The sequence below is a fragment of the Ascaphus truei genome, chromosome 20 (assembly GCF_040206685.1).
Source record: "Ascaphus truei isolate aAscTru1 chromosome 20, aAscTru1.hap1, whole genome shotgun sequence".
In the NCBI taxonomy this organism is placed as follows: domain Eukaryota; kingdom Metazoa; phylum Chordata; class Amphibia; order Anura; family Ascaphidae; genus Ascaphus; species Ascaphus truei.
The window spans coordinates 10,306,260-10,330,807 of NC_134502.1; the positions used below are offsets into that span (position 1 = coordinate 10,306,260).

At 54.8% G+C, this 24,548-nt stretch overlaps 2 protein-coding genes across 5 annotated transcripts in view; one reads left to right on the forward strand and one right to left on the reverse strand.

The window, feature by feature from the left end:
- MGAT1 (alpha-1,3-mannosyl-glycoprotein 2-beta-N-acetylglucosaminyltransferase) overlaps positions 1–13,446 on the reverse strand; it is a 30,110-nt gene extending 16,664 nt beyond the window's left edge. Inside the window, exon 1 of one of the 4 annotated variants that reach the window (XM_075578106.1) lies at positions 13,257–13,446. The gene's annotated coding sequence lies outside the window, so the exon portion shown is untranslated. Of the gene's footprint in view, positions 1–3,707; positions 3,838–12,646; positions 12,753–13,113 lie in introns of those variants that run through there. The other 3 variants (XM_075578103.1, XM_075578102.1, XM_075578105.1) reach the window with 3 other exon arrangements.
- Positions 13,131–24,548, forward strand: part of PPP1R11 (protein phosphatase 1 regulatory inhibitor subunit 11) — a 44,301-nt gene continuing 32,883 nt past the window's right edge. Inside the window, exons 1-2 of the mRNA XM_075578162.1 lie at positions 13,131–13,383; positions 13,461–13,701. Of these exons, the coding sequence (XP_075434277.1) occupies positions 13,621–13,701 (81 nt within the window). The 5' untranslated portion in view covers positions 13,131–13,383; positions 13,461–13,620. The remainder of the gene's footprint in view (positions 13,384–13,460; positions 13,702–24,548) is intronic.

Here is a 24,548-nt window from a genome sequence, read left to right on the forward strand (position 1 = left end):
AGGGCACAGGAGAAAGGGAGAGAGGAGGGTGGGTGGCAGGGGATGGGTATGAGGTTGGAGGGGTTGACACCAGAAGGAGTATAGGTTGCAATTGGCAGGCGAGGACGAGAGCATGTAGGAATAAGGCAGGGACCAGGATTGGGAGAGATATCCCCAGAAGCAAGGAGGAGAAGCATACACATACACACACACATATATACAGTCCTGTTAGGTGCAGGCAGTGGATGGGTTAATTCCTTCAGAAAGGGCTTGTGTGTTTTGCAGCGTTAGATGCATTTAATGTATCCAAGGGTGGGCCTAGCAACAGCCAGAAAGTGTCAGCCTGAGGGGTGGATACTGGTTGGGTCGCATGCTGGACGTGATGGCCTGTCAGTATCCAGACCTGCCCGGTTATAGGGCAGGGTTACAAACAAAACCCCAGGGTATAAATACTGGCACTTTCCCAAAAGTGGGCGTGTCTCTTTCCTCCCTCTGTGGAGTGAACAACAGCTACCCTGGGTCTCACTAGGGGGCTTCAGGAGGAGCACCATGGAGAAGCCCTATCAGTGATACCTTCATTAGGGAAAGCAAGGAAAGGAATGCACTGCTGTAAGATCCTGAACACTGCAATAAATAAATACCATGAAACCAGATACCAGTGTAATTCACTGTCTTGGGTTAAAGAAAGGTGTCAGTCTGGGCCATCCTACTTCTATCCAGAGGATCCAAGCTGACTGGAGGAGCGGCAGCCACGAAAAAGATACCCTGTGAACCTGTCCTGATGATTCCCCACACCACCGCGGAAGTGCTCAGCCCTCCTGTTACCTCACAGTTACGCACCACACCACAGTACAGATGGAGTAGCAGACCTAATCTCACTTAGGGTGGGCTTAAAGGGGCTACATATATACATACACACACATAATAAATATATGGCTTGTGAGCACATTCACGTGTCTTAGGTCTGCAACCCTGCCTTTCAACCATTATCACCTAGCATACAGTGCTCCCACTGCAGCAAGGGATTCTGGGAAATATATATTAAACAGGCTACACCCATGTGCAAAAAGGTGAATATCTGTCGTAAAGGTTTTGGTCCCTCTCCCCCGGGACCTTTGTCAAGATAGATAGATAGATAGATATGAGATAGATAGATAGATATGAGATAGATAGATAGAACGATGAATCGATGAACAGGAATCAGCACACTCAATATTGCACACGTAAAAGCAGGTGACCTTGTTGGGGATTTAATAGGGTTTTTGGAACAGCTCTGAAGTCCCAAAGGGGGAGAGTGGGGGACAGAAATAGAGGGAGAAGAGAGTGCGTGAGTGATTAGGATTGTTGAGTAGGGTAGAGAGAAGATGCCCTTCTAACCGGGTATTAGGATTTTTAGTAGGGTTCCGACTGTAGGTAGGCTCTATATCCCCACATTGAAAGAGCTTGGAGAGGGTGTTCCTATCACCGGTATTTGGGTTTTTCAATAGCCTCTAGATGGACGTGAAGATAGTCTGGTCAGAAGGTGTATGTGTATATACTTGTAACGGGACTTATGTCTGTTCAGAAAACTTGCCTCTAATCTAGCAGTGTCCTGGTTAATTGACCAGCCCCTTCTGATTGGAGGTGAAATGGCTCCTCCTGAGACAGGAAGGGGAGACTCCTGAGCTCACATGTGGGCTGAAACAGGAAGGGACAGAGAGGTCTTGAGCAGCTGAATACTGACAGCCAGACAACAAGACAACAAGGGGGAGAACACTTCTAAAACCTGAAAGTTGAATGTGCCTTAGGACAAAAAGGCTACACCAGGAGAGCAGAGAAGGATTCCCCCTACAGCTACCAGAAAGACATATAAGACTTTACTTTCTAAGGCTGGGGCCATAGAGGGGGGAGCCGTGCTGAACAGGCTCATGCACATGCAGGCGAGCCAGTGGGCGCGATCGGGAGACGGGGGGAGGTGGTGGAAGGCGGGGCAGTGACGTCGCTGGGCCAATCGCCCGCGACGCGCTGACATCAACGTCACGGCGCCGTGACGTTGACGCTGCTTCGCGCTGATTGGATGTTTTCAGCCGACAGCGCGCTGAAAAACAGCTTGGCTGTCGGCTGAAAAATCCAACTCGTCAGCACGCCTGCGGACGCTCGCGTGAGCCCCCCTCTAAAGACATCCTCATTGAGGATGCAGGGGCTCAGCACGGCTTGTCCTTCTATGGACGCAGCCTAAGACTGTTGTATATCTGCACATATCAAAATATATGTTTGGGGCTGGGAAACATGCTAATCTAAAGGGAGTTGTGGGCTGCATATGTTTAACTAGAAATACTCCCAAGTGGAACAGAAGCTTTGTTTGACCCCTTATTTGCATACGTTGATGATTTTCTTGTGTTAAAGAAGCAGGCGCAATAAAAGCCTTATTTAATTTCACCTTAAAACCAGTCTCTATTGTGTACCTCTGCACACGTCTCTTACAATACTGTACTTGGTCAGCATGCTCTCACCCAAAACAATATATTGTAGATATATGATAAAAAGGCAGGTAGGCAAGCCCCATATGCAAAAGGGGAATATTGTCAACTAATCTCTACTCCACAGACCTTTTGTTAAGGTTACACATTGTGTGCTCATTTGCATGTCACTTCCCAGAATCCCTTACTGCAGTGGGAGCACTGTATGCTAGGTGATAATGGTTGAAAGGCAGGGTTGCAGACCAGTCTAAAACATGTTAATGTGCTTACAAGTTATATTCTTTATTGGCTACATGCTAACGGTGGAGGTTTTTGGTTGCCTTTTTCACTCTCCATAACTTAAAATATGTGTGTGTGTGTGTGTGTGTGTGTGTGTGTGTGTGTGTGTGTATGTGTGTATATATATATATATATATATATATATATATATATATATATTGTTTTTGAGTAAAAGCACCCCAACAAATAACCTTCCTTATAGCTTGTTTATTTAGTTCCCTAGGCAAACCGACAAATATAACACACACACACACACACCAGATCTTATATGTATATATGTCTACATACACACACACACACACACACACACACACACACACATATATGAATATATGTATAAATATAAGCCTATATGTATAAATATAAGCCTATAGGGAACCACGTTAAAAATGGTTATTGAGGCAAAAAGTGACACTGTGTGCTCATTTGCATGTCATTTCCCAGAATTCCTTGCTGCAGTGGAAGTGCTGTATGCTGGGTGATAATGGGGAAAGGCGGGGTTGCAGACCTGCCTAAGACATGCAGAAGAGCATACAGCTATATTTGTATATGTATTATATATATATATATATATATATATATATATATATATATATATATATATACAGTGTTCGACAAATCACCCAAAAATCTATTGGCCCAACCAAAAAATCTACTCGCCACCTAGACCCGCCCCCAACCCCGCCCCATAGTCCCGCCCCTACTCCCGCCCCCCAACCCTAGTACCGCCCCCAACCCCGCTTTAAAATAAAATATATAAATAAAATACATTTAATAAATTCCTAGTCAGAACATTCGTTTTTGACAAATGTATTTATTGTATTACATTATACTACAATTAGTCCTTGTTACGTGTGTGTGTGTGTAAGTAAATGTTGGATCTAGAAATAAAAGCCAGATGTGAGTGACTAGTTTCCTGAACCCCTTAACCAGTGTCTGGACGTCCCCGCCTCACAATATCTAAAGCAGCAATCCCGCCTGGGATCTTACCTGATCCGCAGTCCCTCAATGTCCAGGTACCCGCATTCCCGCAATGTTATACATTGGAGGGGAGGTGTTCCCTACCTGTCTTCTGGGTTAGGGGGGGTTCCGATGTCTTCCATGTGAAGCTTGAGTAAGATCTGGAAGAAAGCAGTATAAATTATGTCGGTGTAGTATAGGGCAGTTAAGATATACAGGGTAAATAAGATATCCAGATCGAGAGTGTGAGACAGAGAGAGAGAGTGGGCGAGAGAGAGAGAGCGTGGGTGAGAGACAGAGAGAGAGCGTGGGTGAGAGACAGAGAGAGAGCGTGGGTGAGAGACAGAGAGAGAGCGTGGGTGAGAGACAGGGAGAGAGAGTGTGGGTGAGAGACAGAGAGAGAGAGTGTGGGTGAGAGACAGAGAGAGAGAGTGTGGGTGAGAGACAGAGAGAGAGAGAGTGTGGGTGAGAGACAGAGAGAGAGAGAGTGTGGGTGAGAGACAGAGAGAGAGAGAGTGTGGGTGAGAGACAGAGACAGAGAGAGTGTGGGTGAGAGACAGAGAGAGAGAGAGTGTGGGTGAGAGACAGAGAGAGAGAGAGTGTGGGTGAGAGACAGAGAGTGTGGGTGAGAGACAGAGAGAGAGAGAGTGTGGGTGAGAGACAGAGAGAGAGAGAGAGTGTGGGTGAGAGACAGAGAGAGAGAGAGAGTGTGGGTGAGAGACAGAGAGAGAGAGAGAGAGTGGGTGAGAGACAGAGAGAGAGAGAGTGTGGGTGAGAGACAGAGAGAGAGAGAGAGAGTGTGGGTGAGAGACAGAGAGAGAGAGAGTGTGGGTGAGAGACAGAGAGAGAGAGAGTGTGGGTGAGAGACAGAGAGAGAGAGAGTGTGGGTGAGAGACAGAGAGAGAGAGAGTGTGGGTGAGAGACAGAGAGAGAGAGAGTGTGGGTGAGAGACAGAGAGAGAGAGAGTGTGGGTGAGAGACAGAGAGAGAGAGAGAGTGTGGGTGAGAGACAGAGAGAGAGAGAGAGTGTGGGTGAGAGACAGAGAGAGAGAGAGAGTGTGGGTGAGAGACAGAGAGAGAGAGAGTGTGGGTGAGAGACAGAGAGAGAGAGAGTGTGGGTGAGAGACAGAGAGAGAGAGAGTGTGGGTGAGAGACAGAGAGAGAGAGAGTGTGGGTGAGAGACAGAGAGAGAGAGAGTGTGGGTGAGAGACAGAGAGAGAGAGAGTGTGGGTGAGAGACAGAGAGAGAGAGAGTGTGGGTGAGAGACAGAGAGAGAGAGAGTGTGGGTGAGAGACAGAGAGAGAGAGAGTGTGGGTGAGAGACAGAGAGAGAGAGAGTGTGGGTGAGAGACAGAGAGAGAGAGAGTGTGGGTGAGAGACAGAGAGAGAGAGAGTGTGGGTGAGAGACAGAGAGAGAGAGAGTGTGGGTGAGAGACAGAGAGAGAGAGTGTGGGTGAGAGACAGAGAGAGAGAGTGTGGGTGAGAGACAGAGAGAGAGAGTGTGGGTGAGAGACAGAGAGAGAGAGTGTGGGTGAGAGACAGAGAGAGAGAGTGTGGGTGAGAGACAGAGAGAGAGAGTGTGGGTGAGAGACAGAGAGAGAGAGAGTGTGGGTGAGAGACAGAGAGAGAGAGAGTGTGGGTGAGAGACAGAGAGAGAGAGTGTGGGTGAGAGACAGAGAGAGAGAGAGTGTGGGTGAGAGACAGAGAGAGAGAGTGTGGGTGAGAGACAGAGAGAGAGAGTGTGGGTGAGAGACAGAGAGAGAGTGTGGGTGAGAGACAGAGAGAGAGTGTGGGTGAGAGACAGAGAGAGAGTGTGGGTGAGAGACAGAGAGAGAGTGTGGGTGAGAGACAGAGAGAGAGTGTGGGTGAGAGACAGAGAGAGAGTGTGGGTGAGAGACAGAGAGAGAGTGTGGATGAGAGACAGAGAGAGTGTGGTGAGAGACAGAGAGAGAGTGTGGGTGAGAGACAGAGAGTGTGGGGGAGAGACAGAGAGAGAGTGTGGGTGAGAGACAGAGAGAGTGTGGGGTGAGAGGCAGGGCGGGGGAGAGAGACAGGGAAGGGGGAGAGACAGGGAGGGGGGATAGACAGGGAGGGGAGAGAGACAGGGAGGAGATAGGGGGGGACTGACTGATGGGGGGGGGGAACTGGGTGGGGAGATGGTGACTGACTGGGTGACTTTGACTGACTAGGTGGGGGGGGGGGGCGGGTGACTGATCTGGTGTCCTACACACACACTCCCTCATATACACACACACACACACACAAACTCCCCCATATATACACACACACATACTCCCCATATACACACACACACACTCCCCCATATACACACACCCCCCCCCATATATACACACACACACACACACACACACTCCCCCATATACACACACTCCCCCATATACACACACACACACACTCCCCATATACACACACACACACTCCCCATATACACACACACACACACACACACACTCCCCTATATACACAAACACACTCCCCCATATACACTCACACTCCCCCATATACACACACACACACACACACTCCCCCATACATACACACACTCCCCATATACACACACACTCTCCCCCCATATACACACACACTCCCCCATATACCCACACACACACACTCCCCCATATACACACACACAATCCACCATATATACACACACACTCCCATATACAACACACACACACACACACACACTCTCACTCTACACACTCGGGGTGAAGTGGGGACCCGAGGGGACATCCCCGCTCCAATCTCCCGGCCCCGCGGGCAGACACGGGGATCGGGGTGAAGCGAGGACCCGAGGGGACATCCCCGCTCCAATCTCCCGGCCCCCGCGGGCTGACACGGGGGATCGGGGTGAAGCGGGGACCCGAGGGGACATCCCCGCTCCAATCTCCCGGCCCCCGCGGGGCTGACACGGGGATCGGGGTGAAGCGAGGACCCGAGGGGACATCCCCGCTCCAATCTCCCGGCCCCGCGGGCTGACACGGGGATCGGGGTGAAGCGGGGACCCGAGGGGACATCCCCGCTCCAATCTCCCGGCCCCGCGGGCTGACACGGGGATCGGGGTGAAGCGAGGACCCGAGGGGACATCCCCGCTCCAATCTCAGGCCCCGCGGGCTTACACGGGGATCGGGGTGAAGCGGGGACCCGAGGGGACATCCCCGCTCCAATCTCCCGGCCCCGCGGGCTGACACGGGGATCGGGGTGAAGCGGGGACAGCCCGCTCCAATCTCCCGGCCCCGCGGGCTGACACGTGGATCGGGGTGAAGCGGGGACCTGAGTAGACATCCCCGCTCCAATCTCCCGGCCCCGCGGGCTGACACGGGGATCGGGGTGAAGCGGGGACCTGAGGGGACATCCCCGCTCCAATCTCCTGGCCCCGCGGGCTGACACGGGGGGAAGCGGGGACAGGGGGAAGGCACAGATAGTACTTACTGTGTCCTCCTTGGGAAAAAAATGGCCGGTCGTTGGGGACTGGCTCATATAGAGCCTGGCCACGCGCCCACAAAGCCTGGGAGCGCGCGCCAATCAGCTGTCAGGCAGGGGGAGTTTTTTTGTTTTTTTTTCAGCGCGAGCAGGGAAATTTAAAAAAACAAACACGTGTGCTGCTTGGGCCAATATTAATCGCCCGGAGGTTAAATCCACCCGCCCCGGGCGTGTAAATGTATAGGATTGTCGAACACTGTATATACAGGCATACCCCGCTTTATGGACACTCACTTTAAGTACACTCACGAGTAAGGACATATCGCCCAATAGGAAAACAGCAGCTCGCGTATGCGCCTGTCAGCACGTCCTGAACAGCAATACCGGCTCCCTACCTGTACCGAAGCTGTGCGCAAGCGGGGAGACTATAGAGACTGTTACACATGCGTTATTTACATCAGTTATGCATGTATATGACGATTGCAGTACAGTACATGCATCGATAAGTGGGAAAAGGTAGTGCTTCACTTTAAGTACATTTTCGCTTTACATACATGCCCTGGACCCATTGCGTACGTTAATGCGGGGTATGCCTGTATATATACACACGCACGCGTATGACATTCACACAAGAAGGCTAATGACATCACAGACGCACAGGATAGCGATGACGTCGAAATGACCAGTTTATGAATATAGGCAGCTGTAACAGGGGCTTATCCCTGTTAAAGAAACGTGCCTCTAATCCAGCAGTGCTGGTTAATTGCACACCAGCAATTAGTTAGACTCCACCTGGCTGATTAAGACTCTGTTAGAAAAAGCCTGTTCCCAGAAACAGGAAGATTTTCCTCAGTACACAGGGGTGCTGACAAGAGGAAAGAGGTCTTGAGCAGAAAGGCTCTGCTGAGATCAAGACACCCAGAGACTTATATTCCTGGACACAGGAACCTACCAGAGACTGACATGAAGGGCCACCTGCTTTAAGGCATCTCTTGAGACTTTGGGGAATAGGGTGGTAATGGGACTATCCCTCCAGCCCTGCAGAAAGGGACTGGGGAAGTAAGTTAGCCCATACACAGGGATATGTGTTTGTTGTTTTTGTATATTTCTGTCTGCTGTGCTATTTAAAGGAACAGGCAATAAAGCCTTATTTTAATTTCACCTTAAAAACGGTCTCCATTGCGTACCTCTGCACACGTCTCTTACAGCACCGATGATGTCTGAGTAGTTCATCAGCATTAAACAAAAGTAACTTAGGCACGTTGTGGGCTTTTGAAAAAAATATAGCACTACAGTATATTCAGAGGATCGACGTTTCGGTCCTCCCACAATCCTTTTCAAAATGTCAATAACCCGTGTAAGGGCTGAAACGTTCATCTTTTCAATAAACTTATATTTTATAAAATAACACTTGTTTATTGCTGATATACAAAGAAGAAGAATCAGGCACACGGTCTTACTCAAAAGGAGGTTTAATATGCCATATTAAACCTCCTTTTGAGTAAGACCGTGTGCCTGCTTCTTCTTCTTTGTACTGGAACATTTGGGACTACAGGAGCTCCCCAAGACCAGCACACCGGCAGCTAAGTACCCCACCTCTATTACCATTGATATTGAGTGCGTGTCTCATCCTCGATCTATATTGCTGATATACACCACACCAATAGTTTACAGTGCACCTATACCTATTCTCACTTTGGGTGGTTAATAACATCATAGAAGAATATGGGATTTACCTATGCACATACAGTCGCATAGTGATGACGCCACAGAGCAGACTGTGATGAAGCGCAAGGTGATGACATGTTTCACGAGGAAGGTGATGATGTGACAGGTGTGTGTGGGGGACGGGGTGGCTGATGACACCACAAATACAGATGTGATGTCATAGGTGTGCCACGTATGTTTATATATACACATAAATCACCAAGGACAACCAATATCTGTCACAAAGAGGAACCACTTTGTCCTGATGAAAGTCCAATAGGTAAAATGAAACGTTGGAATATGTGGACTTTCATACACCGATTTATTACAATACTTCCCTGCGTTGTGCTATATCTCTTCATTTGGTTCCTCTCTGTGATGATGACTCGATGGTTGTCCTGGGTGATGTATAAACATAGCCAATTTTTCTATACGTGCACACGGCAAAATATACCATTCCTTTTTCTGAGGTGAGATAGATATACATATATAGATATATATCTCTACCGTGTTAGCCGAGCTTAATAATCAAAAACAAATAGACGATACAGTTCTGTGGCTAACGAAATGTTTTTATTTGTGCAAGATTTCGAGATACACAGATTGTGACGGGAGGGGGTAAACAGGCTCTCTAATAAAGGTCAAGCCCATTTTAGTTACCCCTGACCCATGTGTAAGGGTCAAAGAGAGTTAGCTCTTGTGCCCAGAAACATTGCACCATTCCAATGTATTGTATGTATTAAAAGTATTTTTTGTGTTTTTCCCTTTCCAGGCATGCAATCGAGCAAGGATTGCTAGGGTATGAGTTTCAAGGGGGGGAGGGAGGGGGTTGCAGAGGAACAGTTGACAGCATGTGCCTAGGCGGTTGGGATCTGGAGTTGCCGGTTCCCCTATAAATGTACCTGGGAATCATGCCCGATTCTCGAATACATGTAGGCACATTGTGCCAGCAATACCTCCCCTTAAAAACGCAAGCGCGACTCACTACTAGGGTACCCTGCTTCAGCACAGCCCAGAAAGGAGAATGAGGCACAGGGATAAAACATGTATTTCTGTGGCTGAGGGAATCCCTAGGTTAAAGGGGGTACTCCAGCTAGTGCCAAGGTGCCCCAACCGTATACAAAGTTGAGGGGGAGTCTCAGAGTCCAAACTGAGTCCAAGAGAAAGTGTGTGGGGTAATAAGGCAGATGGGAATAAAACAACACCATTTTTCCTTTTCTGTGCCCTGTTCCCCAAGACTCAGAAGTGTAGTAAAATATACTTTATTAATGTAATGTGCTTTTTACATTTGGAACCGATGTCCAAACAGGCTGCCTGAGCTAACCCATATGCGCCAGTAAGACTGCTGGACATCGGAGTTCAAAGCAGCCAGAGGAAGCCCCGAGGTGTGAATAGCATTTGGTCAGCGGGAAAAGGCGGATAACCAAGTCCGGAGATCAATGGCCGTCCTCTGGGATGCCACATGTTCTGCCAGACTTGGTGGAGCCTGCCCCGTGGGTGGCATTAAGAGCTAGAGATTGGGGTGGCAGGCTTGCGCATGTCTCTTGGCTATTTCATATTTCCCGCTGAACCGGCTTGGCTCTGATTGGTTGCTTTGCAAAGTTCCCACGCGTTGATTGGCTGCTCAGTTGTGTGAATGAAGCTGGGAATACTATAAGAATCGATGCGCCAATCAGATTTGTGTTCTCCGGGAACAAGAGCTCGGGCGGGCTTTTCAAAGTTGCTTCAGTGCAAATAGAAGCGCAACCGGCTTTGATTTCAAGTCTAAAAAAGCCTGCCGCTAGAGTCCAAGTCCCGACTTTTGCGCTGAAGTTCTCAGAAACGATCGTAGTGAACGTAGCTGGGATTTTATGCCGATTTGAGTTCCAGGAGATTTGGACTAACTCGCGATCAGGAGGGACCAAATTCTCAGAAGAGAACATAGCGGTGGCGTGTGTAACTTTATGCCAATTTGAGTTCCAGGAGATTCCATGCTAAGTCCCGGTCAGGGCAAAACTCTCCCATAGAGTTCCCTGCACCTAGGAAAGTCTCGTTTTCGACCCCAGTTCCAAAGTAAGTGTGTCTTTTTGTCTGTATTTTGTGTATCGTGTGTAAGCGAATTTATGCCGAATAAATTACAATTTATTTCATTACATTGTTTTGCACAATGAATGATACCGGTAAAAAGGTGCAAATAACCTGGTCTCCTGTGACATTGATTTCTTCTTCCGGCGGTGTTACAATGGATAAAGCAAGAAAGCTTTAACTTAAAAACTGTGCATCCTGGAATGTATCTGACTGAAGTCTATCCCTCCCCCTGTGCAGTATGCAATTTATGACTTAGGCTACGCTTATAATGCTGGCGACGGTCGCTGAAAAAGTCAAATAGAGATGACTTCCAGCGATCGCGACAAATCCGTCACTCTGTCACATCGCGCTTACTATAAGCATACGCGATGGCGGAAATGCATTTGTTTTGCTGCGACGTCACGTCGCTGTCACTATAAGCGCAGCTTTAAGGTGTTAAATGATCCCTGAATGTGTGTGTGTAAATATAAATTTATAAAGCGCCCAGTGTATACAGCGCTTTACAAAAGCTGTGTGGGGGAGTTTATACCAATGGTGTATATACTGTAGGCAGTGGTGGGATTCAGCCGGTTCGCACGAACCTGCTGCTGGAATTTTTCAAGTTCGCCGAACCGGTGCATTAACTGGCAGCAGAATCACTTGTTGCAGGGGAGGTGCACCATCTAGCGACTGACCCCAAACTTCCGGTGTCTGCAGCTAGAGCTCCTCACATCGTGCTGCGCCTCTGCTCTGCCTCAAGTGATTATTCTGCCACTGCATACCATCTCCCCCCACCTGTGTGCAGCCAGGGAGGCATGGAGGTTGGGAGGAAGAGATCTGAGAGGGAGTGAGGGAGATGTCTAAGGGTGATGTGAGAGGGAGTGAGGGTGATGTGAGAGGGAGTGAGGGTGATGTGAGAGGGAGTGAGGGTGATGTGAGAGGGAGTGAGGGTGATGTGAGAGGGAGTGAGGGTGATGTGAGAGGGACTCTCTGCACACCCCCTGGTCTCTCTCTGCCCTGGACAAAAGACACAGTATAATGACAATCAAGTAGTGATATGAAAATATTTTAAGAAAGGCAAATAATTTATTTACATTTCAATCAAATATTGTTTTCCATTAGTCACTATAAAAGGGCAGTACAATCTCTTCACCCCCCGTCTCTCTTCTCCCTCCCATGAGAGAGAATATGTTGCTAAAAATTTTGAATCCCACCACTGACTGTAGGTGTAGAAATATAAGAGGGTGTTGCATTACTGTTGATATGTGTAGATAATATGTGGTGCCTATTGATATATAGGGATAGAATTACATTGTACATATGTATGTATGTGTAAGAGACAGCTGTGTGTGCATTCATATAGCGCAGCATGTATAGACATGGCCTTTAACAACACACACACACACACACACACACACACACACACACACACACACACACACACACCTAACATTAAAGGATCATTTAACACCTTAAGTCATAAATCGCATAATGCACAGGGTGGGAGGGATATGCTTCAGTCAGATACATTCTGGGATGCACTGCTTTTAAGTAAAAACCTTACTTGCTTTATCCATTGTAACATCGCCGGAAGAGATCAGTGTATCTCGAAAGCTTGCACAAATAAAAACATTTCATTAGCCACAAAAGGTATCATCTATTTGTTTTTTTATAGAGTTAATATACAGTGATGTCACCGGTGAAGATGTAGACTCAGAGGATTATGAAGGTGATGACACCACAGGACGTGCGGTTACGTCACAGTTCCACATACCTGCCCTTGTCGTCACAGGTCACGTGATCCTCTCCCACCCTCCAGCTTTTTTTTTTTTATTCTTTCCCCCCCTCCTCTTCCCTTTTCCGCTTCCAATTCCGCCGGAAATCGGGACGCCATCACCATGGCAATTCCCCCCATCCCTTCCCTTTCCCCCGAGGTGGCACGCAATGATTAGCTTGCACGTGGAAAGCTAAGCGCATTCTCATTTGCGCCCGGATTTGATGACCCTGAAACGCATGAACTTGGGGTGTGCGCTCTGATTGGCTGTCCTTGGATTGCATTTATCCGTGCGCTGATTAGCTAGCTGTGAAACGCATGAACTTGGGGTGTGCGCTCTGATTGGCTGTCCTTGGATACCATTGATCCGTGCGCTGATTAGCTAGCTGTGAAACGCACAGAAAGGAAACCGTGGATGTTTTACATTCAATAAATCTACCCTTTCATTGGCTGCCTGTGGGACTCACGTGGGTTCTATTTTTTTTTTTTTTTTGTCAATGATGTTCTACGCCTTGAGGGAAAAAAAAATAAAAATAAAATCACGGTGACGCAGGCGGCCGTATAAAATTAACGCAATAGGGCCACGTGGCTATCTTAAGTGACGGCATACTGTATATACGCAAAGGCGTCGGCGTCCATCTCCATTTTGGCCGGAAGTTTTTTCGAAATCCGTGGTTCAAATGAGGATTGACGCGTGAGACCGAAGCATAGATCGTCACGGGCCTGTTCGTGGTGAGGTATGTGGCGGTCCGTAAATCCGAGCACAGTCCTTAAAACCCTGAATAATAAAAAAAAAAAACCCCTCTCTTCCCAGCTACCACAGAAAAAAAAGCCGGAAGTTGGTGGAAGGACCGGAAGTTTATCGCTTGGTCGCCCCGGAAGTGTTTAATCTCCGAGCTGATTAGCTAGAGAAAGAAAAACGCGATAGCGGAGCCGGTGCCTCTTCAGGATCTAGCCTGCGCCGTGACGTCACCATGGCGGAGTCTAAATCAGGGCCGGCAGGGGGAGGAGGAGCTGCGTCTAGCACCGTGACTACTGAAAGCAAGGCTGAGCCGGTGAGTGACGGGGAGGGGGGAGTTCTGACGCCATTACCACCCCCAGCCTCCCATGAAACCTGAGCCTCTGGGGTATGGTGGGTGTGTGACGTCATTTGCCACGTCAGTGTTCCTACCCCACCTCAAAAAAAAAAGTGTTTTGGTGCCTCTCGCAGGCAGCAGGGATATCATACCTCTGGTCAGGGTGCTGCCCCCCACCTCTTGTAATTGGTTTGCTCAGGTGACATTGCACATGCACCGAGCCCCAACAATTTGTTTTAACTGTTGTGGGGGACAGCGCGGTGCCCCTAAGGCCGGGCGTATGGTGCCCGCGACGGGTGATGTTACCAATCGCCGCCAGCGAACGTTATATTTCGCTTTGCGGCGGCGTCGCGGGCGTACTGGCATTTGATTGGTTCAGGGGCTTTTACATGGGACGACAGCGCTTGAAAAATCAAATATTGCCGGCTTCCAAAGTTCGCGACGCTCCGTCACATTGTTGCCATCGCGCTTACTATAAGCGCACGCGGCGGCAGCAATGTATTTATTTTGGGCGCCGCCACCGTCCGTCGTGGGCACTATACGCACGGCCTAACGCTTTTACCTTTTCCAGCGGCATGTCCTTATGCAGGGTCAAGTCGTCATGGTTTTGTGATGTAAAACGGTGTTGCATTGCCCTAACAACGGGACATCTTGACAACGGAACGCCCGGTGGTGCCACATTGTAATGCCATTTGATGGCGCGGAGCCATGATTATGGAACGCTGGGGCGATGCTGCCTTAGGCTGCGGTCCAAGTGATCACTGTGACACGAGCGCCCGGCGGGGGGGGGGGGGCGGCGCGTGCACAGCGCTACCTGCGGTCTTTGGGGAGAGAGGGAGATTGCGACGGGAGGGGGCGTGGTCGGGGTTTTGCAGGGGCGTGGTCATGACCACACGCGGCTGGTTCGCCCTCAATGGGTGAACCGCCAGCGGGGGCGTTGCCACGCCTTCGTCGCCAGTTCTGAACCCAATTCCATTGAGTTAAAAAAAAACTGTGAGTACAGCGCGGCTGCACCTTCAGCGGGAAGGTGAGTACTGGCCCCAGCCCCATTGAGGGGCGGTGCTTACACGCTCAGCGCACGCCGAGGTGTGCGCTGAAGCAGTGACTGGGACCGCAGCCTTAGAAGGTAAAAACTGAGGCCCCGCACACATGTCCCAGCACCGAACCCCACAAACATCCCAGCCAGCCCTGATGTGACTGCATCTGATACCTCCTGTAAAGTAACTTATTTGATATCTTCAATGTTCCGACCCCGCCTTGGCCTGTGTTACATATAGTTGTGTCTCTCTCTCTGTCGCTCGCTCTCTCTCTCTGTCGCTCGCACGCGCTCTCTCTCTGTCGCTCGCACGCTCTCTCTGTCGCTCGCACGCGCTCTCTCTGTCGCTCGCACGCGCTCTCTCTCTGTCGCTCGCACGCGCTCTGTCTGTCGCTCGCACGCGCTCTGTCGCTCGCACGCGCTCTCTCTCTGTCGCTCGCACGCGCTCTCCCTGTCGCTCGCACGCGCTCTCCCTGTCGCTCGCACGCGCTCTCTCTGTCGCTCGCACGCGCTCTCTCTGTCGCTCGCACGCGCTCTCTCTGTCGCTCGCACGCGCTCTCTCTGTCGCTCGCACGCGCTCTCTCTGTCGCTCGCACGCGCTCTCTCTGTCGCTCGCACGCGCTCTCTCTGTCGCTCGCACGCGCTCTCTCTGTCGCTCGCACGCGCTCTCTCTGTCGCTCGCACGCGCTCTCTCTGTCGCTCGCACGCGCTCTCTCTGTCGCTCGCACGCGCTCTCTCTGTCGCTCGCGCTCTCTCTCGCTCGCGCTCTCTCGCTCGCGATCTCTCTCGCTCGCGATCTCTGTCTCTCGCTCGCGATCTCTGTCTCTCGCTCGCGATCTCTGTCTCTCTCTCGCGCTCTCTGTCTCTCTCGCGCGCTCTCTGTCTCTCTCGCGCGCTCTCTGTCTCTCTCGCGCGCTCTCTGTCTCTCTCGCGCGCTCTCTGTCTCTCTCGCGCGCTCTCTGTCTCTCTCGCGCGCTCTCTGTCTCTCTCGCGCGCTCTCTGTCTCTCTCGCGCGCTCTCTGTCTCTCTCGCGCGCTCTCTGTCTCTCTCGCGCGCTCTCTGTCTCTCTCGCGCGCTCTCTGTCTCTCTCGCGCGCTCTCTGTCTCTCTCGCGCGCTCTCTGTCTCTCTCGCGCGCTCTCTGTCTCTCTCGCGCGCTCTCTGTCTCTCTCGCGCGCTCTCTGTCTCTCTCGCGCTCGCTCTCTGTCTCTCTCGCGCTCGCTCTCTGTCTCTCTCGCGCTCGCTCTCTGTCTCTCTCGCGCTCGCTCTCTGTCTCTCTCGCGCTCGCTCTCTGTCTCTCTCGCGCGCGCTCTCTGTCTCTCTCGCGCGCGCTCTCTGTCTCTCTCGCGCGCTCTCTGTCTCTCTCGCGCGCTCTCTGTCTCTCTCGCGCGCTCTCTGTCTCTCTCGCGCGCTCTCTGTCTCTCTCGCGCTCTCTGTCTCTCTCGCGCTCTCTGTCTCTCTCGCGCTCTCTGTCTCTCGCGCTCTGTCTCTCGCGCTCTGTCTCTCGCGCTCTGTCTCTCGCGCTCTGTCTCTCGCTCTCTGTCTCTCGCTCTCTGTCTCTCGCTCTCTGTCTCTCGCGCTCTGTCTCTCGCGCTCTGTCTCTCGCTCTCTGTCTCTCGCTCTCTCGCGCTCTGTCTCTCGCTCTCTCGCGCTCTGTCTCTCGCTCTCTCGCGCTCTGTCTCTCGCGCTCTCTCTCGCGCTCTCTCGCGCCCTGTCTCTCGCTCTCTCGCGCCCTGTCTCTCGCTCTCTCGCGCCCTGTCTCTCGCTCTCTCGCGCCCTGTCTCTCGCTCTCTCGCGCCCTGTCTCTCGCTCTCTCGCGCCCTGTCTCTCGCTCTCTCGCGCCCTGTCTCTCGCTCTCTCGCGCTCTGTCTCTCGCTCTCTCGCGCTCTGTCTCTCGCGCTCTGTCTCTCGCGCTCTGTCTCTCGCTCTCTCGCGCTCTGTCTCTCGCTCTCTCGCGCTCTGTCTCTCGCTCTCTCGCGCTCTGTCTCTCGCTCTCTCGCGCTCTGTCTCTCGCTCTCTCGCGCTCTGTCTCTCGCTCTCTCGCGCTCTGTCTCTCGCTCTCTCGCGCTCTGTCTCTCGCTCTCTCGCGCTCTGTCTCTCGCTCTCTCGCGCTCTGTCTCTCGCTCTCTCGCGCTCTGTCTCTCGCTCTCTCGCGCTCTGTCTCTCGCTCTCTCGCGCTCTGTTTCTCGCTCTCTCGCGCTCTGTTTCTCGCTCGCGCTCTCTGTCTACCGCTCGCGCTCTTTGTCTACCGCTCGCGCTCTCTGTCTACCGCTCGCGCTCTCTGTCTACCGCTCGCGCTCTCTGTCTACCGCTCGCGCTCTCTGTCTACCGCTCGCGCTCTCTGTCTACCGCTCGCGCTCTCTGTCTACCGCTCGCGCTCTCTGTCTACCGCTCGCGCTCTCTGTCTACCGCTCGCGCTCTCTGTCTACCGCTCGCGCTCTCTGTCTACCGCTCGCGCTCTCTGTCTACCGCTCGCGCTCTCTGTCTACCGCTCGCGCTCTCTGTCTACCGCTCGCGCTCTCTGTCTACCGCTCGCGCTCTCTGTCTACCGCTCGCGCTCTCTGTCTACCGCTCGCTCGCCCTGTCGCGCGCTCTCTTGCGCTCTCTTGCTCTCTTGCTCTCTCGCTCTCTCGCTCTCTCGCTCTCTCGCTCTCTCGCTCTCTCGCTCTCTCTGTCTCTCGCTCTCTCTGTCTCTCGCTCTCTCTGTCTCTCGCTTTCTCTGTCGCTCGCTCTCTTTGTCGCTCGCTCTCTTTGTCGCTCGCTCTCTCTGTCGCTCGCTCTCTCTCTCTGTCGCTCGCTCTCTCTCTCTGTCGCTCGCTCTCTCTCTCTGTCGCTCGCTCGCTCTCTCTCGCTCTCTCGCGCTCTGTTTCTCGCTCTCTCGCGCTCTGTTTCTCGCTCTCTCGCGCCCTGTCTCTCGCTCTCTCGCGCCCTGTCTCTCGCTCTCTCGCGCTCTGTCTCTCGCTCTCTCGCGCTCTGTCTCTCGCTCTCTCGCGCCCTGTCGCTCGCTCTCTCGCGCTCTCTTGCGCTCTCTTGCTCTCTCGCTCTCTCTGTCTCTCGCTCTCTCTGTCTCTCGCTCTCTCTGTCTCTCGCTCTCTCTGTCTCTCGCTCTCTCTGTCGCTCGCTCTCTTTGTCTCTCGCTCTCTCTGTCGCTCGCTCTCTTTGTCTCTCGCTCTCTCTGTCGCTCGCTCTCTTTGTCTCTCGCTCTCTCTGTCGCTCGCTCGCTCTCTCTCGCTCTCTCGCGCTCTGTTTCTCGCTCTCTCGCGCTCTGTTTCTCGCTCTCTCGCGCTCTGTTTCTCGCTCGCGCTCTGTTTCTCGCTCGCGCTCTGTTTCTCGCTCGCGCTCTGTTTCTCGCTCGCGCTCTCTGTCTACCGCTCGCGCTCTCTGTCTACCGCTCGCGCTCTCTGTCTACCGCTCGCGCTCTCTGTCTACCGCTCGCGCTCTCTGTCTACCGCTCGCGCTCTCTGTCTACCGCTCGCGCTCTCTGTCTACCGCTCGCGCTCTCTGTCTACCGCTCGCTCGCCCTGTCGCTCGCTCTCTCGCGCTCTCTTGCGCTCTCTTGCTCTCTTGCTCTCTCGCTCTCTCGCTCTCTCTGTCTCTCTGTCTCTCGCTCTCTCTGTCTCTCGCTCTCTCTGTCTCTCGCTCTCTCTGTCTCTCGCTCTCTCTGTCTCTCGCTCTCTCTGTCTCTCGCTCTCTCTGTCTCTCGCTCTCTCTGTCTCTCGCTCTCTCTGTCTCTCGCTCTCTCTGTCGCTCGCTCTCTCTGTCGCTCGCTCTCTCTGTCGCTCGCTCTCTCTCTCTGTCGCTCTCTCTCTCTCTCTGTCGCTCTCTCTCTCTCTCTGTCGCTCTCTCTCTCTCTCTGTCGCTCTCTCTCTCTCTCTGTCGCTCGCTCTCTCTCTCTGTCGCTCGCTCTCTCTCTCTGTCGCTCGCTCGCTCTCTCGCGCTCTGTTTCTCGCTCTCTCGCGCTCTGTTTCTCGCTCTCTCGCGCTCTGTTTCTCGCTCTCTCGCGCTCTGTTTCTCGCTCTCTCGCGCTCTGTTTCTCGCTCTCTCGCGCTCTGTTTCTCGCTCTCTCGCGCTCTGTTTCTCGCTCTCTCGCGCTCTGTTTCTCGCTCTCTCGCGCTCTGTTTCTCGCTCTCTCGCGCTCTGTTTCTCGCTCTCTCGCGCTCTGTTTCTCGCTCTCTCGCGCTCTCTGTCTACCGCTCGCGCTCTCTGTCTACCGCTCGCGCTCTCTGTCTACCGCTCGCGCTCTCTGTCTACCGCTCGCGCTCTCTGTCTACCGCTCGCGCTCTCTGTCTACCGCTCGCGCTCTCTGTCTACCGCTCGCGCTCTCTGTCTACCGCTCGCGCTCTCTGTCTACCGCTCGCGCTCTCTGTCTACCGCTCGCGCTCTCTGTCTACCGCTCGCGCTCTCTGTCTACCGCTCGCGCTCTCTGTCTACCGCTCGCGCTCTCTGTCTACCGCTCGCTCGCTCTCTTGCGCTCTCTTGCGCTCTCTTGCGCTCTCTTGCGCTCTCTTGCGCTCTCTCGCGCTCTCTCGCGCTCTCTCGCGCTCTCTCGCGCTCTCTCGCGCTCTCTCTGTCTCTCGCGCTCTCGCTCTCTCTGTCTCTCGCTCTCTCGCTCTCTCTGTCTCTCGCTCTCTCTGTCGCTCGCTCTCTCTGTCGCTCGCTCTCTCTGTCGCTCGCTCTCTCTGTCGCTCGCTCTCTCTGTCGCTCGATCTCTCTGTCGCTCGCTCTCTTTGTCGCTCGCTCTCTCTGTCGCTCGCTCGCTCTCTTTGTCGCTCGCTCTCTCTGTCGCTCGCTCTCTCTGTCGCTCGCTCGCTCTGTCGCTCGCTCGCTCTCTCTGTCGCTCGCTCGCTCTGTCGCTCGCTCGCTCTCTCTTTCTGTCGCTCTCTCTTTCTGTCGCTCGCTCGCTCTGTCGCTCGCTCGCTCTGTCGCTCGCTCGCTCTCTGTCGCTCGCTCTCTCTGTCGCTTGCTCTCTCTGTCGCTCGCTCGCTCTCTCTGTCGCTCGCTCTCTCTCTCTGTCGCTCGCTCTCTCTCTCTGTCGCTCGCTCTCTCTGTCGCTCGCTCTCTCTGTCGCTCGCTCTCTCTGTCGCTCGCTCGCTCTCTGTCGCTCGCTCGCTCTCTGTCGCTCGCTCTCTCTCTCTGTCGCTCGCTCGCTCGCTCTCTCTGTCGCTCGCTCTCTCTGTCGCTCGCTCTCTGTCGCTCGCTCTCTGTCGCTCGCTCTCTGTCGCTCGCTCTCTGTCGCTCGCTCTCTGTCGCTCGCTCTCTGTCGCTCGCTCTCTCTGTCGCTCGCTCGCTCTCTGTCGCTCGCTCGCTCTCTCTGTCGCTCGCTCTCTCTGTCGCTCGCTCGCTCTCTCTGTCGCTCGCTCTCTCTCTGTCGCTCGCTCTCTCTGTCGCTCGCTCGCGCTCTCTGTCGCTCGCTCGCGCTCTCTGTCGCTCGCTCGCGCTCTCTGTCGCTCGCTCGCGCTCTCTGTCGCTCGCTCGCGCTCTCTGTCGCTCGCTCGCGCTCTCTGTCGCTCGCTCGCGCTCTCTGTCGCTCTCTCGCGCTCTCTGTCTCTCTCTCTCGCGCTCTCTGTCTCTCTCTCGCGCTCTCTGTCTCTCTCTCTCGCGCTCTCTGTCTCTCTCTCTCGCGCTCTCTGTCTCGCTCTCTCGCGCTCTCTCTGTCGCTCGCTCGCTCGCTCGCTCTGTCGCTCGCTCGCTCGCTCTGTCGCTAGCTCGCTTCGCTCTGTCGCTCGCTCGCTCTCTCTTTCTGTCGCTCGCTCGCTCTGTCGCTCGCTCGCTCTGTCGCTCGCTCGCTCTCTCTGTCGCTCTCGCTCGCTCTCTATGTCGCTCGCTCGCTCGCTCTGTCGCTCGCTCGCTCTCTCTGTCGCTCGCTCTCTCTCTCTGTCGCTCGCTCTCTCTGTCGCTCGCTCGCTCTCTCTGTCGCTCGCTCGCTCTCTCTGTCGCTCGCTCGCTCTCTCTGTCGCTCGCTCTCTCTGTCGCTCGCTCGCTTTCGCTCGCTCTCTGTCGCTCGCTCGCTCTCTCTGTCGCTCGCTCGCTCTCTCTGTCGCTCGCTCGCTCTCTCTGTCGCTCGCTCGCTCTCTCTGTCGCTCGCTCTCTCTGTCGCTCGCTCTCTCTGTCGCTCGCTCTCTCTGTCGCTCGCTCTCTCTGTCGCTCGCTCTCTCTGTCGCTCGCTCTCTCTGTCGCTCGCTCTCTCTGTCGCTCGCTCTCTCTGTCGCTCGCTCTCTCTGTCGCTCGCTCTCTCTGTCGCTCGCTCTCTCTGTCGCTCGCTCTCTCTGTCGCTCGCTCTCTCTGTCGCTCGCTCTCTCTGTCGCTCGCTCCTCCTCTGTCGCTCGCTCTCTCTGTCGCTCGCTCGCTCTCTGTCGCTCGCTCGCGCTCTCTGTCGCTCGCTCGCGCTCTCTGTCGCTCGCTCGCGCTCTCTGTCGCTCGCTCGCGCTCTCTGTCGCTCGCTCGCGCTCTCTGTCGCTCGCTCGCGCTCTCTGTCGCTCGCTCGCGCTCTCTGTCGCTCGCTCGCGCTCTCTGTCGCTCGCTCGCGCTCTCTGTCGCTCGCTCGCGCTCTCTGTCGCTCGCTCGCGCTCTCTGTCGCTCGCTCGCGCTCTCTGTCGCTCGCTCGCGCTCTCTGTCTCTCTCTCCGCTCTCTGTCTCTCTCGCTCGCGCTCTCTGTCTCTCTCTCTCGCGCTCTCTGTCTCTCTCTCTCGCGCTCTCTGTCTCTCTCTCTCGCGCTCTCTGTCTCGCTCTCTCGCGCTTTCTGTCTCTCTCTCTCGCGCTCTCTGTCTCGCTCTCTCGCGCTCTGTCTCTCGCTCTCTCGCGCTCTGTCTCTCGCTCTCTCGCGCTCTGTTTCCCGCTCTCTCGCGCTCTGTTTCCCGCTCTCCGCGCTCTGTTTCCCGCTCTCTCGCGCTCTGTTTCCCGCTCTCTCGCGCTCTGTTTCCCGCTCTCTCGCGCTCTGTTTCCCGCTCTCTCCCTCGCCTCTGTTTCCCGCTCTCTCGCGCTCTGTTTCCCGCTCTCTCGCGCTCTGTTTCCCGCTCTCTCCTCGCGCTCTGTTTCCCGCTCTCTCGCGCTCTGTCTCCGCTCTCGCTCTCTCGCTCTCTCTGTCGCTCGCTCTCTCTGTCGCTCGCTCTCTCTGTCGCTCGCTCTCTCTGTCGCTCGATCTCTTCTGTCGCTCGCTCGCTCTCTTTGTCGCTCGCTCTCTCTGTCGCTCGCTCTCTCTGTCGCTCGCTCGCTCTGTCGCTCGCTCGCTCTCTCTGTCGCTCGCTCGCTCTGTCGCTCGCTCGCTCTCTCTTTCTGTCGCTCGCTCGCTCTGTCGCTCGCTCGCTCTGTCGCTCGCTCGCTCTCTGTCGCTCGCTCTCTGTCGCTTGCTCTCTCTGTCGCTCGCTCGCTCTCTCTGTCGCTCGCTCTCTCTCTCTGTCGCTCGCTCTCTCTCTCTGTCGCTCGCTCTCTCTGTCGCTCGCTCTCTCTGTCGCTCGCTCTCTCTGTCGCTCGCTCTCTCTGTCGCTCGCTCTCTCTGTCGCTCGCTCTCTCTGTCGCTCGCTCTCTCTGTCGCTCGATCTCTCTGTCGCTCGCTCTCTTTGTCGCTCGCTCTCTCTGTCGCTCGCTCGCTCTCTTTGTCGCTCGCTCTCTCTGTCGCTCGCTCTCTCTGTCGCTCGCTCGCTCTGTCGCTCGCTCGCTCTCTCTGTCGCTCGCTCGCTCTGTCGCTCGCTCGCTCTCTCTTTCTGTCGCTCGCTCGCTCTGTCGCTCGCTCGCTCTGTCGCTCGCTCGCTCTCTGTCGCTCGCTCTCTGTCGCTTGCTCTCTCTGTCGCTCGCTCGCTCTCTCTGTCGCTCGCTCTCTCTCTCTGTCGCTCGCTCTCTCTCTCTGTCGCTCGCTCTCTCTGTCGCTCGCTCTCTCTGTCGCTCGCTCTCTCTGTCGCTCGCTCTCTCTGTCGCTCGCTCTCTCTGTCGCTCGCTCGCTCTCTGTCGCTCGCTCGCTCTCTGTCGCTCGCTCTCTCTCTCTGTCGCTCGCTCGCTCGCTCTCTCTGTCGCTCGCTCTCTCTGTCGCTCGCTCTCTGTCGCTCGCTCTCTGTCGCTCGCTCTCTGTCGCTCGCTCTCTGTCGCTCGCTCTCTCTGTCGCTCGCTCGCTCTCTGTCGCTCGCTCGCTCTCTCTGTCGCTCGCTCTCTCTGTCGCTCGCTCGCTCTCTCTGTCGCTCGCTCTCTCTCTGTCGCTCTCTCTCTCTGTCGCTCGCTCGCGCTCTCTGTCGCTCGCTCGCGCTCTCTGTCGCTCGCTCGCGCTCTCTGTCGCTCGCTCGCGCTCTCTGTCGCTCGCTCGCGCTCTCTGTCGCTCGCTCGCGCTCTCTGTCGCTCTCTCGCGCTCTCTGTCTCTCTCTCTCGCGCTCTCTGTCTCTCTCTCGCGCTCTCTGTCTCTCTCTCTCGCGCTCTCTGTCTCTCTCTCTCGCGCTCTCTGTCTCGCTCTCTCGCGCTCTCTCTGTCGCTCGCTCGCTCGCTCTGTCGCTCGCTCGCTCGCTCTGTCGCTCGCTCGCTCTCTCTTTCTGTCGCTCGCTCGCTCTGTCGCTCGCTCGCTCTGTCGCTCGCTCGCTCTGTCGCTCGCTCGCTCTGTCGCTCGCTCGCTCTCTCTGTCGCTCGCTCGCTCTCTATGTCGCTCGCTCTGTCGCTCGCTCGCTCTCTCTGTCGCTCGCTCTCTCTCTCTGTCGCTCGCTCTCTCTGTCGCTCGCTCGCTCTCTCTGTCGCTCGCTCGCTCTCTCTGTCGCTCGCTCGCTCTCTCTGTCGCTCGCTCTCTCTGTCGCTCGCTCGCTTTCGCTCGCTCTCTGTCGCTCGCTCGCTCTCTCTGTCGCTCGCTCGCTCTCTCTGTCGCTCGCTCGCTCTCTCTGTCGCTCGCTCTCTCTGTCGCTCGCTCTCTCTGTCGCTCGCTCGCTCTCTCTGTCGCTCGCTCTCTCTGTCGCTCGCTCTCTCTGTCGCTCGCTCTCTCTGTCGCTCGCTCGCTCTCTCTGTCGCTCGCTCTCTCTGTCGCTCGCTCTCTCTGTCGCTCGCTCTCTCTGTCGCTCGCTCTCTCTGTCGCTCGCTCGCTCTCTCTGTCGCTCGCTCTCTCTGTCGCTCGCTCTCTCTGTCGCTCGCTCTCTCTGTCGCTCGCTCTCTCTGTCGCTCGCTCTCTCTGTCGCTCGCTCTCTCTGTCGCTCGCTCTCTCTGTCGCTCGCTCTCTCTGTCGCTCGCTCTCTCTGTCGCTCGCTCTCTCTGTCGCTCGCGCTCTCTGTCGCTCGCTCGCGCTCTCTGTCGCTCGCTCGCGCTCTCTGTCGCTCGCTCGCGCTCTCTGTCGCTCGCTCGCGCTCTCTGTCGCTCGCTCGCGCTCTCTGTCGCTCGCTCGCGCTCTCTGTCGCTCGCTCGCGCTCTCTGTCGCTCGCTCGCGCTCTCTGTCGCTCGCTCGCGCTCTCTGTCTCTCTCGCTCGCGCTCTCTGTCTCTCTCTCTCGCGCTCTCTGTCTCTCTCTCTCGCGCTCTCTGTCTCTCTCTCTCGCGCTCTCTGTCTCGCTCTCTCGCGCTTTCTGTCTCTCTCTCTCGCGCTCTCTGTCTCGCTCTCTCGCGCTCTGTCTCTCGCTCTCTCGCGCTCTGTCTCTCTCTCTCTCGCGCTCTGTTTCCCGCTCTCTCGCGCTCTGTTTCCCGCTCTCTCGCGCTCTGTTTCCCGCTCTCTCGCGCTCTGTTTCCCGCTCTCTCGCGCTCTGTTTCCCGCTCTCTCGCGCTCTGTTTCCCGCTCTCTCGCGCTCTGTTTCCCGCTCTCTCGCGCTCTGTTTCCCGCTCTCTCGCGCTCTGTTTCCCGCTCT